Raw genomic sequence first — 16,683 nt, forward strand, 5'->3', positions numbered from 1 at the left:
CGCCCCTCCCCCAAGTCCCTCCTCCCTACCTTTTATCTTAGCCCGCTTGGCACACCTTCCTCATTCCTGAAGAAGGGCTTATGCCCGAAACGTCAATTCTCCTGCTCCTTGGTTGCTGCCTGACCTGCTGCGCTTTTCCAGCAACACATTTTTAAGCTCTGATCTCCAGCATCTGCAGTCCTCACTTTCTCCTATTTAGAAAGATGTGACAGGATCAGTCCAAGTCAGTATGGATTCACTAAAGGGAAATCATGCTTGACAAATCTGGATTTTGTTTTTGAGGATGTGGCCAGTAGAGTAGACAAGGGTGAATCTGTGGATGTTGTGTATCTGGACAAAAGGCTTTTGACAAGGTCCCACACAAGACATTAGTGACAAACTTAAAGCTCATGGTATCAGAGTTAATGTATTGATGTGGATAGAGAAATAGGTGGCAGACAGTAAGCAAAGAGTTGGACTAAACGAATCCTTTTCAGAGTGGCAAGCAGTGACAAGTGGGGTACCACTAGGTTTCAGTGCTGGGACCGCAGCTGTTCACAACATACATGAATGATTTGGAAAAAAATAACTGAATGAAACATCTCCAAATTTGCAGGTGACATTAAGCTGGGTGGCAGTGTGTGCTGTGAGGAGGACGCTAAGAGGCTGCAGGGCGACTTGGACAGGGGAGCTGAGTGAGCAAATACTTGGCAATTGTAATATAATATGGATGAATGTCAGGTTACCCACTTTGGTCACAAAAACAGGAAGGGAGATTATGATCTGAAAGTTTAGAAAAAGGCGAGGTGCAACGAGACCTGGATGTCATGGTGGAACAGTCGCTGAAGGTTAGCTGCAGGTGCAGGAGCGATGAGGAAAGCTAGTGGCATGTTGGTCTCCATAGCGAGAGGATGTGAGTATCAGAGTAGGAATATCTTGCTGCAGTTATACAGGGCCTTGGTGAGGCTACACCTTGAGTATTGTGTGCAGTGTTGGTCTCCTAGTCTGGGGAAGGAGATTCTGGCTATTGAGGGAGTCCAGCGAAGGTTCACCTGACTGATTCCCAGGATGGCAGGACTGACATATGAAGAAAAACTGGATCAACTGGGCTTGTACTCGCTGGAGTTTAGAGAACAAGGTGGGGATTCTCGTAGAAACATGAAATCCTAATGGGACTGAACAGGCTGGTGGGAAGAATGTTCCTGACATTGGGCAAGTCCAGAAGTAGGGATCACCTTGTAAGAATATGGGGTAAGCCACTCAGGACTGAGATTGAGCAAGAATTCCTTCACTAAGAATTGTGAACGTGTGGAATTCCCCACCACAAACAGTTGTTGGGGCCAGTTTGTTTGATATATTCGAGAGGGAGCTGGACGTGGCCCTTGCAGCTGAAGGGATCTAGGGGTATGGAGTGAAAGGAAGAGTGGGATAAGGAAATTATCATAATCATAGTGAATGGTGGTGCAGGCTCAAAGGACGAATTGGCCTGCTTCTGCATCTATTTTCTATGTTTCTAAGTTGACTGTGCAAAGGGATTTACTCAGTATCTTGACACACCCGCAAGTTACATGTGACTATCTGTTGTCCTGGCAACCGTCGAAATCTGAACCAAACAGTTCATCACTTCAATGTTGATTTCATTCTGAGCCGGCTTTCTGAACCATATCTGCTCCAAGACCCAGGCTGCCTACATCCACCTCTCTGACATCTCCAGTCAGGCTATTTGTTGCTGATATCTCATTCGTGCTTTTTGTCCCTCTCGATCCGACTATTCAGACATTCTCTGTGCTCCCTGTCATATTGGACTCACTATAGATCCAGGGCAGTGGTGCCTGCCTTCCTATTTACTGTTAGTCCCATTCATTACTATGACTGACCTACATTGGTCCCAGGTCTGGCAGATCAGTTTTACAATTCAAAGACTTAGTTTTCAAGCTCCCCCAAGGCCTATCTCCTCCCGATCTCTGTGACAACATCAAGTTCAATGTCCCTCCGGGATCGTTTTGCTCCACTTTTAGATTCTTGCATTACCCTGGCTTTTCACAGTGCGCCAGTGTTGCCTGGATGCTAATTCTCTCTCTCACCACCTCCACCTTTGTCTCCTTTCAAAGGTTTCTGTAAACCTGCCTCTTCAACTCAGTGTCTAGTCCCTTGCTTTTCTTTATTCATTCGTGGGATGCAGGTATCGCTGTCTAGACCAGCATTTATTGCCCATAACCAATTGACTTTGCGAAGGTGATGTTGAGTGTCTTCTTGATATCCTCCAGTGCTTGCAGGGTGTAGGTACACCCACAGTCTCGCTTCGAAGACAGTCATGGGGCTGTTTGTCATTGTTGTTGCCCGTGTCTAGGTCAATGCTGGATGATTCATCTGGTTTAATAATGGTTTAACAATTCGTTGTGCCACTGACAGCTGGGGGAACTTGATAAGATTGCATTTGATATGTGCTCTGGGCTGTTTCATCTCCACTTGTTACTTACAGGGAAGGTGGCATTATGGTAATGTTAACTGATCAGTAGTCCAGAAACACATGCTCACGCTGGGGACAGATGGTTGAATCTCACCATGGCAGATGGTGAAACTTGAATTCCGTGAAAAGTGGAATAAAGCAACTGTACAACTACTGTTGACGGTTGTAAAAACTCTTCTGAACAAAGAACAGTACAGCTTAGGAACAGTCGCCTTAGCCTTTCAAGTCTGTTCCAACACATGAAACCTCTGTAAACTGAAAACCTTTTGCCTCTACGCGATCTGTACCCCTCTCTTCATGCATCTAACAAGATGCCTCTTAAACGTTGCTATTGTATATGCTTCTACCATCTCCTCTAGCAGCATATTCCAGGCACTTAACCACCCTCTAAGTAAACAAAAAAGCCTCGCATCTCCTTTAAAGACCTTTCCCTTTTTACCTTAAACCTACATCCCTCGTGATTGACATTTCCATCCGGGGAGGGGGGGGGGGAAAAGAAAAATCAAGACTGTCCATTTCAGTCATACGTTGTAAGCCTTTATCAGGTCACCCCTCAGCGTCCAACAGTGAAAACAAACCAATTTTCGTTCAAATATCTTTGAAGGAGGCTATAAGCTATAACCTGACCTGGTCTGGTCTAAATGTGACTCCAGACCCAGAACAATGTGTTTGACTCTTAACTTTCTGATGAGGCAATCCAATTGGTAGCATCCCAATCCCATGAATGAATTAAAAAATATCAAATGGTTTTGTTCATTCAGAATACTGGTATTAGCGCATAAGTGGTCCACACACAGATTGTGTTACTGTTCTGCTGTTCTATAGTCAGGTGAATTGGCCATTCTAAATTGTCCATAATGTTAGGTGCATTAGTCAGAGGGAAATGGGTCTGGGTGGGTTACTCTTCGGTGTGGACTGGTTGGGCCGAAGGGCTTGTTTCCACACTGTAGGGAATCTAATCTGGGCGGCACTGTGGCACAGTGGTTAGCACTGCTGCCTCACAGCGCCTGAGACCCGGGTTCAATTCCCGCCTCAGGCAACTGACTGTATGGAGTTTAAAATAAGGTTCTAAAAGTATATAAAAGCGAAGAGAGTAGCTCAAGGGAATGTTGACCCCTTGATGAATGGGACTTGAGGGTTAATCGTGGGTGCAGAAAAAGCAAAGTCACTCAAAGTTCTCCTGCAGATTGAGGGTATCCAAAACTGGTGAGAAACCACTTTTCCACAAACCTGGAGCAGATGTTGGAGAAGACTGGATGAGAGAGAGATCGTCAGAGGAAGGTATCATAAAGAATCAAAACAGTATTTAACAGAAAGCCTATTTATTTGATTTTATCCCACACATATAACCGAACTGGTATTTATAAACATCATCAGAAACAGACCCCAGAAAACATGGTAAAAAGCTGAGTGTCAACAGCATCAAAATCCAATGACTTAGCTACAGGTTGATGTTTCATCAGTCCCGATGACTCAAAACGGTTTTTCACACACTATGCAATCTCTACCAAGTTGCAAGTTGGAATAATGTCCTCAATCTCATCCTACAGATCCACAAATGTGTTAGAATTTTAAACAACAGTATTAACATCGACAAGAGGGCTGGGGTTATTAACAGCACAAGTGGAACCTGGTGACCATGGTTCATGGATGTGACTCGGCAAAATCCCTGGATTGCAGTTACTTGTGAACTCGCTGGTGCCTCAGCATGTGGGATGACTGAGTGAATCCCTTCCCACATTCTGAGCACGTGAATGGCCTCTCCCCAGTGTGAACCCGCTGGTGTGTCAGCAGGTCGGACGACTGAGTGAATCCCTTCCCACAGTCAGAGCAGGTGAACGGTCTCTCTCCAGCGTTTACTCGCTGGTGTCTCAGCAGATGCGATGACCGAGTGAATCCCTTCCCGCACTGCAGGCAGGCAAACGGCCTCTCCCCTGTGTGAATTCGCTGGTGTGTCAGCAGATTAGATGACCGAGTGAATCCCTTCCCACACTGTGGGCAGGTGAACGGCTTCTGCCCGGTGTGAACGCGCTGATGTGACAGCAGGTTGGAATAATGAGCAAAGCCTTTTCCACACTCTGAGCACATGAACGGCCTCTCGCCAGTGTGACAGCGTAGATGAATTTCCAGTTTGGATGGGTAAGTGAATCCCTTCCCACACTCCCCACATTTCCACGGTTTCTCCCCAGTGTGACTGCACTGGTGCTTTGACAAGTCAGATGAGCGACCGAAGACTTGTCCACATGCAGAACAAGTGTACAGTTTCTCCCTAGTGTGAACAGAACTTTTCCCTTCCATTTTCAAAATCCGCTGATAAGTGGGTTATGAGAAATCAAGCGAATCTGTCAGATCTGGAAGTGATGCTCAGTTTGGAGTTTCCTGACTGCAAATCCTCCCCTTCTGTAAAACTGATTTTAAACATAAGGAGAAACAAAAAAAAGTGAACTCAGAAAAGAACAGGCAGGTTGTGACAGAGATAAACGAATCAAGTACTGCCTGGAGCTGATACTTGGACAGTAAAGTGACAATTAAAGCTCACATCTTAAAATTTCAACCTGGTTCACTAGTCTCCTTCAGGGAAGGGAAACAGTTCGACTTGGTACAAGACTTCACAAGGCGACAGAGGTGGGAAGAGGCAGAGAGAAGAATTTAACACATCCCCGACTGTAACAGAACCTTGCTCATTCACACACCATTACGATGCTCATTGAGGTGCACAGTTTTGTAAATCCAACACCACCCAACTCAGAGTGACATGGGCTTGTTCATCCAAAAAATCACTCTGCACACTGAGTTGCAAAGTTAACCAGCACCTCAGTTTAAAAATGCTCATCCACAATTCCAAATCATTCCATGCCCTTGCCCCTCAACTCCTGGAAGCCAACATCTGGGCTCTCCTAATTCTGACCAGAGGCCCTGATTTTAATTATCTTATTACCTTGGACCCTGCCTTGGCTGTAAGTGCTGTAATTCCCTGCCTGGACTCTTGTCATCTTTTAAGATGTGCCTTAGAATCTAACTCTTTGGCTGTACAGTTGATCATCAGCTCAACGTGAAAGTGCGCAATGTATTGGGAGGCGATGGCCTTTGGTGGTATTAAATCGCCAGACCCAGACTCCACAGAGTCAGGTAATGTTCTGGGGACCCAGGATTGAACCCCACAATGGCAGATGGTGGAATCTGAATTTATTTTAAAAATAAATTGGGAATGAGGAGGATTATGATGACCATGAAACTGGGGATAATTGTCAGGGGGAAATATAACATCCACCTTAACAAATATTCTTTAGGGAAGGAAGCTACTCTCAAGCTGCACAACTTAACTGCTCTCTGGGCAATTAAATATGGACAATAAATGCTGGCCTGGCCAGAGATGCTCACAATCAATCAGTGATTTTTTAAAAAAATGCCAAAGAAATGCCTCAGATTCTTGTATTATATTCAGGACAGGAGAAAAGTACATTTTATCATTGATGAAGGTATGGCAGCCTTGGGCGGCATGGTGGCTCAGTGGTTAGCACTGCTGCCTCACAACGCCAGGGTCCCAGGTTCAATTCCTGCCTTGGGGTGACTGTCTGTATGGAGTTTGCACATTCTTCTCATGTCTGAGTGGGGTTCCTCCCACAGTCCAAAGATGTGCAGGTCAGGTGAATTGGCTATGCTAAATAGTGTTAGGTGCATTAGCCAGGGAAAAATATGGGGAATGGGTCTGGGTGGGTTACTCTTCGGAGGGTCGGTGTGGACCTGTTGGGCCGAAGGGCCTGTTTCCACACTGTAGAGTATCTAATCTTTCCAAATCAGCATCACATCATCCAACAGAATTGTGGAAGCCCCTACACCAGACAGTGTGCAGTGTTTCAGACAGCTGCCCTCTGATTAGCCCCATCCAAATCACAAGAACGAAGGTCAATAATCCACACATGAAAAAATATTTGAAAATCTGTATGTCATTTCATAGATCATAGAATCCCTACAGTGAGGAAGCAGGCCATTCAGCCCATCTAATCCACACCAACCCTTCAAAGAGCATCCTACAAAGACCGGCTCCCTGATCACTTTAACCCTCCATTTTCCCAGGCTAATCCATCCAGTTTGCACATCCCTGGACACTATGGGCAATTTAGCATGGCCAATCCACCTAACCTGCATCTTTGGACTGTGGGAGGTAACCCACACAGACACGAGAACGTGCAAACTTTAGAATCCTAAACTCCTTTAATGATCTGACATTGGGCCAGAGTAACTCAAAACTCCTCATGCAAATAGCCAGCTGCTTCTCCTCCACCTCAAACCAAAATATCAAGACTATCCACACAATGGATCAGGAACTGCCCTTGTCATCCTATACCCATCCAGATTCAAACTTGCCTCTTAATGAATCCGCCTGTATGCCCAGATTCGATTCTATTAAACAATAAAACTCGTCAAAGGAAGTAGAAGAAACAAAAAGGATAACACACTGGAAACATTCATCAGGCCCTGCAACTCTCATGGGATGAGGAATGCAGTTAAGGGTCAGGTCACTGACCTGCCATCAGCCTGCAATAAAACACTGGGCAAAGACTGAAACAGAAAGTGCTGAGATACTCGTCAGGTTTGGGAGAATCTATGAGGGGGAAAGAGTGTTAGCATAGAGTCAGAGATGTACAGCATGGAATCCTTCGGTCCAACCCATCCATGCTGACCAGATATCCCAACCCAATCTAGTCCCTGCACCTGGTCCATAGCCCGCTAAACCCTTCCTATTCATAGACCCTTCATCAGAACTTTCTCTCCACATATGCTAAACTTATTCAGCATGTGGTTTTTGTTTCAGATTATTTTTTTTAAAAAGCTGCTGAATAATATAGAATTCTGACAGTGCACAAAACAGGCCATTCGGCCCAAACAGTCTACACTGACCAGCCGGACAGCATCACCTCATCCTTCATGGAGTTTTTAAAACCATGGCTAACACACCTAATCTGCGCCACACTGGTCACGACCGGGTACTTTGTTTCTTTAAAATGAAAGACTAGGGCCCATCCACCTAACCTACACATCTTTGGACTGTGAGAGGAAACCCATGCAGACACAGGGAGAATGTGCAAACTCCACACGGTCACCCAAGGATGAAGTCAAATCCTGGTCCCCGAAGCTGTGAGGCAGCAGTCTGGCAGCATCTGTGGGAAGAAAGCAGAGTTCATGTTTCAAGTCCAGTGACTCTTCATCAGAACTTTTATTCGAAACTTGGCTTAACTGTATGGTAGAATCATAGAATCCCCGCAGTGTGGGAGCAGAGTCCACACCGACCCCCTGACGACCATCCCACCCCTCTAACCCTGCAATTCCCATGGCTAATCCACTTAGCCCGCCCATCCCTGGATGCAGTGGGCAATTTAGCTTGGCTAATCCATCTAACCTGCATGTCGTTGGACTAAGAGAGGAAACCGGGACACCCGGGGGAAACCCACACAGATACTGGGAGGACATGCACACAGCCACCCGAGGGTGGAATCGAAGTCTGATCCCCTGTTGTCAGGCAGCAGTGGAAACCACTAAGCCATGCCACCCTGGTATCAAACCTCCTTTCCACAGTCCCACTTCTCCAATCATATTCATGCACTGAGGTCAACCTGACGGTTGGTCAGAGCTACTTGCAGATGACAACATTCAGCTGGGTATAGTCAAGAATATGGAAAACATTGCAAAACACAGGAAGATAAGAGTTTACAAAATGCTCACTGACATGACACCAGCGAAATGTTCAAGAGGAAAAGGCAGAGCAGAGGCTGCAATATCCCACCCCCGACTCATCTCCCCCAGTGCTGAGCACTTCACAGAGTAATTTTCCAGCTCACAGCTTCCTGACCCTTAACTCAGACCTGCCAAGTAATAGGACACAATGAGAGACACTGTGCTGTACCCATTCCCTGATTCAATCATGTGTCGTTATCCCTCCGCTCACTCCCCAAGCGATTCCCATCCTCGCTGATCTGTCTCCCTGTTTAACTGGGTCATTCCTCTCCATTCCCCTGACAGTGATCCTCACACACGGACGTTGAACATCATCCCCTGCATCTGAAATGTAAACGGGAAGAAGAAAGTGAGGTCTGCAGATGCTGGAGATCAGAGCTGAAAATGTGTTGCTGGAAAAGCGCAGCAGGTCAGGCAGCATCCAGGGAACAGGAGAATCGACGTTTCGGGCATAAGCCCTTCTTCAGGAATCCTGAAGAAGGGCTTATGCCCGAAACGTCGATTCTCCTGTTCCCTGGATGCTGCCTGACCTGCTGCACTTTTCCAGCAACACATTTTCAGCTCTGAAATGTAAATGTCAAGCATCGAGTGTCATGTGGCCAGGACTTCCATTTTTAAACAAAATTCCATTGACAGGATGCCGGCATCATTGGCGAGGCCAACGCTCCGCTTTTCCAGCAACACATTTTCAGCTCTGAAATGTAAATGTTAAGCATCGAGTGTCATGTGGCCAGGACTTCCATTTTTAAACAAAAATCCATTGACAGGATGCCGGCATCATTGGCGAGGCCAACGCTCCCTGTCCACCCTCAATTACCCAGAGGGCATAAGGTGTTAACCACATTGCTCTGTGCCTGGGGTCACACGTGAACCAGACCAGGTTAAGGATGGTAATTTTCATCCCTAAAGAACATTGGTAAACCAGGTGGGCTTTTCCGACAATCGACAACCGTTCCACGATCATCAGTAGACCCTTCACTGTTATCCAATTCTACTATCTGCCATAATGGGATTCAAACCCAGGTCCCCGGAATATTCCGTGGGTCTCTTAATTCGTAGCGTCATAGAGATGTATAGCATAAAAACAGTCCCTTCGGTCCAACCCGTCCATGCCGACCAGATATCCCAACCCAATCTAGTCCCACCTGCCAGCACCCAGCTCATATCCCTCCAAACCCTTCCTATTCATATACCCATCCAAATGCCTCTTAAATGATGCAATTGTACCAGCCTCCATCACTTCCTCTGGCAGCTCATTCCATACACGTACCACCCTCTGGGAGAAAAAGTTGCCCCTTAGGTCTCTTTTATATCTTGCCCATCTCACCCTAAACCTATGCCCCCTCATTCTGGACTCCCACACCCTAGGGAAAAGACTTTGCCTACTTATCCTATCCATGCCCCTACCATACAACCCTGCATTTCCCTTGGCTAATCCACCTAACCTGCACTTCATTCGACTGTGGGAGGAAACCCAGGCAAAATGTGTAAACTCCATACAGACAGTTGCCTGAGGAAAGAAATCAAACTTGGGACTCTGGCAATATGAGACCAAAAAAAAAACTGCAGATGCTGGAATCCAAAATAGACAAACAGGAGGCTGGAAGAACACAGCAAGCCACGCAGCTTCAGGAGGTGGAGAAGTCAATGTTACGGTTGTAACCCTTCTTCAGGACTGGGGGTGGGTGTGGCAGGAGCTGCAGATAAAGGAGGTGAAGGCGGCCGGGTGGTGAAGTGGAGATAAGTGAAGACAGGTAGAGGGTACAACCATTGGTCAATGGGAGGAATGAATCCGGTTGGTGGCTGGGAGGAGTGGACAGAGGTTCACCTGCCTCTCTTCCAACCTAGTTTACTGCATCCGGTGCTCCTGATGTGGTCTTCTCTACATCGGGGAGACTGAACGTAAGCTCAGGAAATGCTCACCGAGCATCTCAGCCGAGCCCACAGGGGCCAACCGGACCTTCCAATCACCGCCCATTTTAATTTTCCTTCCACTCCTTTTCCAACATGTGGCCTCCTCCATTGCCACAACGAACCACAGCTCCTATTGGAGGAACACCACCTTATTTTCCGCCTGAGCACCCTACAGCCCAGAGGACTCAACGATGAGTTCTCCAATTTCAAATAACCTCCCTCCCTGTCCCCTGACTCCCTTCCCAGCCCCTCTCACTTCCTGCCACCAACCGGATTCATTCCTCCCATTGACCAACCAGGTCATACCCACTGCCTGCCTTTGCTTATCCCCACTGCACCACCTTGCCCCAGCCACCCCGTTTATGATTAGATTAGATTAGAGTGTGGAAACAGGCCCTTCGACCCAACAAGTCCACACCGACCCACCGAAGCGCAACCCACCCATACCCCTACATTTACCCCTTACCTAACACTACGGGCAATTTAGCATGGCCAATTCACCTGACCTGCACATCTTTGGACTGTGGGAGGAAACCGGAGCACCCGGAGGAAACCCACGCAGACACGGGGAGAACGTGCAAACTCCACACAGTCAGTCGCCAGAGGCGGGAATTGAACCCGGGTCTCTGGCGCTGTGAGGCAGCAGTGCCAACCACTGTGCCACCGTGCTGCCCAGTTTCCACAGAAACTGTCCAATTTGCCGAGTGTCCCTAGCATGGCTGATCTGTGATTCTTTGTGCCTGGTCCCTTAACCCGAGTTGCAAAATAATGATCAAAGTTAGGTTTAAACTTGACAGAGCCCACATACACTGCCATTGTGGAAAAGAGTTGCATTTTTTTTAAAAACCAACTCTACCTCAAGAAATGTTTCCTCATTCACTCCTGAAAGCCCTGCCCCGCGTTTCTAGACTGTCTCTTTATCCTGGATTGTCCCAACAGTGGAAATAGTCCCTCTCTATTCACTCTACCAGTTCCTACTAATATCATGAAAACTTTAAACAATTTACCCACTATTCAAAAAAACAAAGAAAATGTACAGCCCAGGAACAGGCCCTTCGGCCCTCCAAGCCTGAGCCCATCCAAATGTACTGTCTAAACCTGTCGGTCAATTCCTAAGCATCTGCATCCCTCTGCTCCCCACCTAGTGGAATAGTATAAGTGGGATGGGCTCCAGATTAGTATGACAGGGCGGCGCAACATCGAGGGCCAAAGGCCTGTATCTGCTGGAATGTTCTATGTTCTACGTACACATGCGTCTGTCCACATGCATCTTAAATGAATCTACCGTGCCTGCCTCTACCACCTCTGCTGGCAATGCGTTCCAGACACCTACCACCCTGTGTGTGTGAAGTACTTTCCGCATGTATCCCCCTTAAACATTCCACCTCTCAACTTGAAAGCGTGGCCTCTCGTTATTGAATCCTTCACCCTGGGAAAAAGCTTGTCTCTATCCAACCTGTCTATACCCTTCATGATTTTTTTAAACCTCAATCTCCTTTTCTCAACCTCTCTTCATAGCTAGCACCTTCCATACCAGGCAACATCCTTGTAAACCTTCTCTGCACCCTCTCCAAAGCGTCCACATCCTTTTGGTAATGTGGTGACCAGAACTGTACACAGTATTCTAAATGCGGCCGAACCAATGTCTTGTACAATTTTAACATTCATTTAAATTCCAGAAATGTTTCCATCCAATGAGGCCAAAAAACAAACAAACAGCAAGTGCTCAAAAGAAAACTCAGGCATGGCAGAATTTGTGAAATGGAAAACAGTTAACATTTTGAGTTGAATATCTCTCATCTTCAGAACACAGAGAGTTGATGCACTTTGAGAAGCAATGGAGAGAGGGATTACATGCTGAATTCCACCACCATTCATGGCTGCATGTGGCAGGATGATAGAGCTCAGATCTGATTGGTTGGTCTACCTGGAATGCACTCTATTGAACCAGGGTTGACCCCCCCCCCACCCCCCTTCCCCGGCTTGTTGGTAAAGGTTGAGTTGGGGATAAGCCAGGCCGTGAGGTTACAGATTGCGCTGGAGTAGAATTCTGCTGCTGTTGATGGCCCACCAGCGTCTCCTGTCTTGAATTGCTAGATCTGTTCAAAGTCTGTCCCACTTAGCACTGTGATAGTGTCACGCAACACGACGGAGGGTATTCTCTGACTCTACAAGGACTGTGCCGTGGTCACTCTCACCAATACTATTGTGGACAGATGCATCTGCAACCATCAGATTGGTGACCTCATCTTTATATCAGAAGATGACGGAGATTGTTCAAGGTCAGTCATCCCAGCTCCACAATATCTCTGCAGGAATTCCTTACGATAGTGTCCTAGACCCAACCACCTTCAGCTGTTTCATCAAAGACTTTCCCTACATCATAAGGTCAAAAGTGGGGATGTTCAGTGAAGATTGCACAATGTTCAGCACCATTTGTGACTCCTCAGATACTGAAGCAGTCCATCGTCAAACGCAATAAGATCTGGACAACATCCGGGCATGGGCTGACAAGTGGCAAGTAATATTCACACCACACAAATGCCAGAAATGACAATCTCCAATAACAGACACCTAATCACTGCACCTTAACATTCAATGGTGTTCCATTACTGAATTCTCCCACTGTCAACATCCTTGGGGTTACCATTGAACAGAGACTCAAATAGACTTGTCACGTAAACAGTGACTACAAGAAAAGGCCAGTGGCTAGGAAAACAGTGGCAAATAACTCACCTCCTGACATCCCAAAGCCTACCTGCCATTTATAAAGGCATAAGGATGATCAAATGATTCCCACTTGCCTGGATAGGTGCAGCTCCAACATCACAAGACGCTTGCCACCATCCAGGATAAAGCAACCCATTTGAGTGGCACCACATCTGCTTGCTCCACCACCAACACTCAATACACACTGGCACTACTATCCACAAGCAGCACTGCAGAAATTCACCAAAGATCCTTAGAGAGCATTTTCCAAACCCATGGGTGCTTCAGTCTAGAGACTCAAGGGCAGCAGAAACATGGGACTGCCATCACCTGCAAGCTCGCCTCCAAGCCACTCACCATCCTGACTTGGAACTATGATCACCATTCCTTCAATGTCGCTGGGTCAAAGTCATGGAGTTCCCTTTCCAAGGGCATTGTGTGTCAGCCCACAGCACGTGGACTGCAGTGGTTCAAGACGACAGGTCACCACCACCACCACCTTCTCAAGGGCAACTAGGGACAGGCAATAAAATGCTGGCCAGCTAGCCAGGTTCACGTCTGACAAGTGCATTTAAAACTGAAGACATCAAGAGTGTGTGCAGAGACAGACAGACCTGGAGGATAATGCGCACTAATCTTTGAAAATGACAGAACATGCCGAAAGAGCAATTAGTGAAACACATGGAATGTAAATAGAGGTAACAAAAATAAATGCAAGGAAAAGATTCTGACCTTTACAAAGCTCTGGCTAAGTCATAAGTCACGTATTGCACCCAATTCTCATCGTGATATTTCATGAAGGATGCAAGGATTGTTCACAGGATGCAGAGGTGATTTACCACCATGGGTTATAGACAGAAGAATTGTAGTTACAGGATTGGTTTGCAGAAAAGGCTATTTTTCTTGAAGGAAAAGACATCAGTGGAGTTTTGTTAGATCTGTACAAGACTATAGCCTAGATAAAGAAAAAGCCATAAATATTAGGTGACACAGACTTAAGGTTTTTGGGAATGAGGTAGACAGGCAAGTGTTTTTGTCAACTCGCTGCCTATGAGAATGACAGAAGGAGAGATGATCATTCGTTAATAAAGGAAATAAACTTGCAAGGCTTCGGGAATAGAGCGAGAAATGAGACATGTGGGAGTCATTTTGAAGGGATGAATATCTTTTAGTTCACAGACCTGAAACGTTGACCCAGTTTCTGCTTCCACAGAAGAAGACTCCATTCCTGATGAAGGGCTTGTGTCTCAAAGGTCAATTCTCCTGCTCCTCGGATGCTGTCTGACAGGCTGTGCTTTTGGAGACATGTGGGAGTCATTTTGAAGGGATGAATATCTTTTAGTTCACAGACCTGAAACGTTGACCCAGTTTCTGCTTCCACAGAAGCAGACTCCATTCCTGATGAAGGGCTTGTGTCTCAAAGGTCAATTCTCCTGCTCCACGATGCTGTCTGACAGGCTGTGCTTTTGCAGCACCACACTCTTCGACCCGGATCTCCAGTTCTCTTTTTTTTCCCCCCCACAGAAGCTGTCTGACCTGCTCAGTGCCTCCAACATGGCCAATCTGTGACCTGTTGCTCATCAATCCCTTATATTTAAACTTCAGACTAACCAACGAGTGTTTCTTCATTCACTCCTGAAAGCTCAGGCCACGAGGAGTCTTTTTCTTTATATATTTGCTGGACCCTTTCTAATAAATTTAACCAATGGAGGTGAGATGTCATTCATGCTCCCTGAGGCTATTTCTCCCTCCTCAGGGAACTGAACGCGCAACTACAGGGGTGGTCTCAGCAGGACTGTGAAAATCTGGAAGCATTTCTAGCCCCGAAACGTACCTGAAATCTTTTGCAACAGACGGATGAGTTTCGTTCCCCAACGACTGATGATATTCAGGCTCAGGTGAAACAAATGACATTGTCAGATCGTTCTCATTTTATACGCCTGTTTTAAAAAAAAACGGTGGTTACAAAGGAGAACAAAAAAAACTCTCAGAAAACACACAGACAACATTTCTCTTGGTTAGAGCTGATTGTGTGCAAGTCCCTCCCAGATGACCCACTTTCAAAAGACAGCTGCGCATGCACCCCGTCGTACCTTTCCTGTATAAAGATGGCTGTCACGCATGCACCCTGTCGTACCTTTCCTGTATAAAGATGGCTGCATGCACCCTGTCGTACCTTTCCTGTATAAAGATGGCTGTCGCGCATGCACCCTGTCGTACCTTTCCTGTATAAAGATGGGCATGCACCCTGTCGTACCTTTCCTGTATAAAGATGGCTGTCGCGCATGCACCCTGTCGTACCTTGCCTGTATAAAGATGGCCATTGCGCATGCGTCCCACCGATCATAGTTCCCAATTGAGATGGCGGCGGTAACCGGAGCCGATCATCGCGTGACGCCCTCAACCCGTTTGCTGAGAACGCGTCACCGGTAGATTCTCACTTCTCACTTCTCATCTCTCTCTCTCTCTTTCTCTGGAGGTAGGCACTGGGTATTTACGAGACCTTCGGGTCCAATGTATCACCCTCTGCGCTGCGCCGCCCCACATCTGACAACTTCTTCAACAGATACGCGCGACCGACGGTTGATCACGTGCCGTATGGCTAACCCCGCCTTTCGCTCACTCCGATTGGTTGGCGGACGCGCCCGGGGCGTGAGGTAGGTGGAGTTCTTCTATTGGTCTCTCCTGGCCGTCAATCATTCGCCGCAGCTCGCCCCTCCCTGCGCAGTGGCGGGCCGGCTGGCAGTGATTTGAAGAGCGCATGCGCTATCGCCATTTTTTTTCCTCCGGGCCGCCGACGGTCGGTGTGTTCTTTGTCTGCTCTGCAAGCGACGTGCAGCAGGCGGACAGGGAGAAGATGAGAGATAGGGCAGCGGACGCGCGGGAAGGTTCTGTACACGTCTTGGGTCAGTTCTAACGCGAAATGGCAATCTTCGTGCCTCCCGTTCGCAACAAACCAGAAAATGGCTCCAGGTTTCGTCGCGGTGTCAGATCCCGGGGACTTGCCGCCATCTTTATTCAGGGTATTGGACTGCGCGTCCGCCATCTTTGTAGGGGGCAAGGTCTGGAAGGAGTGGGAGGAGCTTGTAACCCATTGTTTAGAGTGGAGACCAAATTGTCCATGAAACTGCATGAACCTTTCACACCCAATGTCTTTATTCATGAGACAGGGCGGTGGTACAGCAGGGAAGAAAAGGAAACAAGTCCTGCTCCCATGCATTCTACTATCTCGTGGGACAATATAGTAAAGAAAGAGCTGCAGATGCTGGAAATCTGAAACAAAAACAGAAATTGCTGGAGGAACTCAGCAGGTACGACAGCAACTGAGGAGAGCAAGCAGAGTTATCACTTTGAGTGCAGCGACCCTTCTTCAGAGCTCAAGAGGCCGTCGGCTGAATTCCTCCAGCAATTTCTACCCTGGGTGTCCAAAGATCTATGGCTCACTTCAGTCACATGAAAACCCAGGAAAGAAATCTATAACCCTGGGAAGATGTCATTCTTTGAAAAAAGGGACTGCTAATCTGAGGAGGGGCAATATGTAACAGGGAGTATGTGAGGTTATCCTTGACCAGAAAGAGGGAATATTGTGATTTTTATCCTGGATTGAAAGGAATAGATTTTGGAAACTGCTTTAATAGCATGTGAGATTAGGAGGATCTCCCACACAATGAACTGAAACAGAGGGAAATGTTTAGCTTCTATGAATATTTATCCAGGACTATCCATGATTACTTCTGTAAATTTCTTTTGTAGGATGATCTGAGGAGCTTTGAAAATGAGAAACTCAAACCAAACATCACATCAAAATTGAACAGAATCACTCTGATCATATGGACTAAGATGTTAGCAGCTTTTGTAGTGTAAGTATTTAGTTC

At 46.8% G+C, this 16,683-nt stretch overlaps 1 protein-coding gene across 1 annotated transcript in view; it reads right to left on the bottom strand.

Annotated features, from left to right (window-relative positions):
* Nucleotides 1-3,754: 3,754 nt before the first annotated feature.
* LOC122543504 (zinc finger protein 420-like) overlaps nucleotides 3,755-16,683 on the bottom strand; it is a 35,281-nt gene continuing 22,352 nt past the window's right edge. Inside the window, exon 4 of the mRNA XM_043682260.1 lies at nucleotides 3,755-4,654. Within this exon, the coding sequence (XP_043538195.1) occupies nucleotides 4,130-4,654 (525 nt within the window). The 3' untranslated portion in view covers nucleotides 3,755-4,129. The remainder of the gene's footprint in view (nucleotides 4,655-16,683) is intronic.

This window comes from Chiloscyllium plagiosum, chromosome 44 (genome assembly GCF_004010195.1).
Source record: "Chiloscyllium plagiosum isolate BGI_BamShark_2017 chromosome 44, ASM401019v2, whole genome shotgun sequence".
NCBI classification, from domain to species: Eukaryota; Metazoa; Chordata; class Chondrichthyes; order Orectolobiformes; family Hemiscylliidae; genus Chiloscyllium; species Chiloscyllium plagiosum.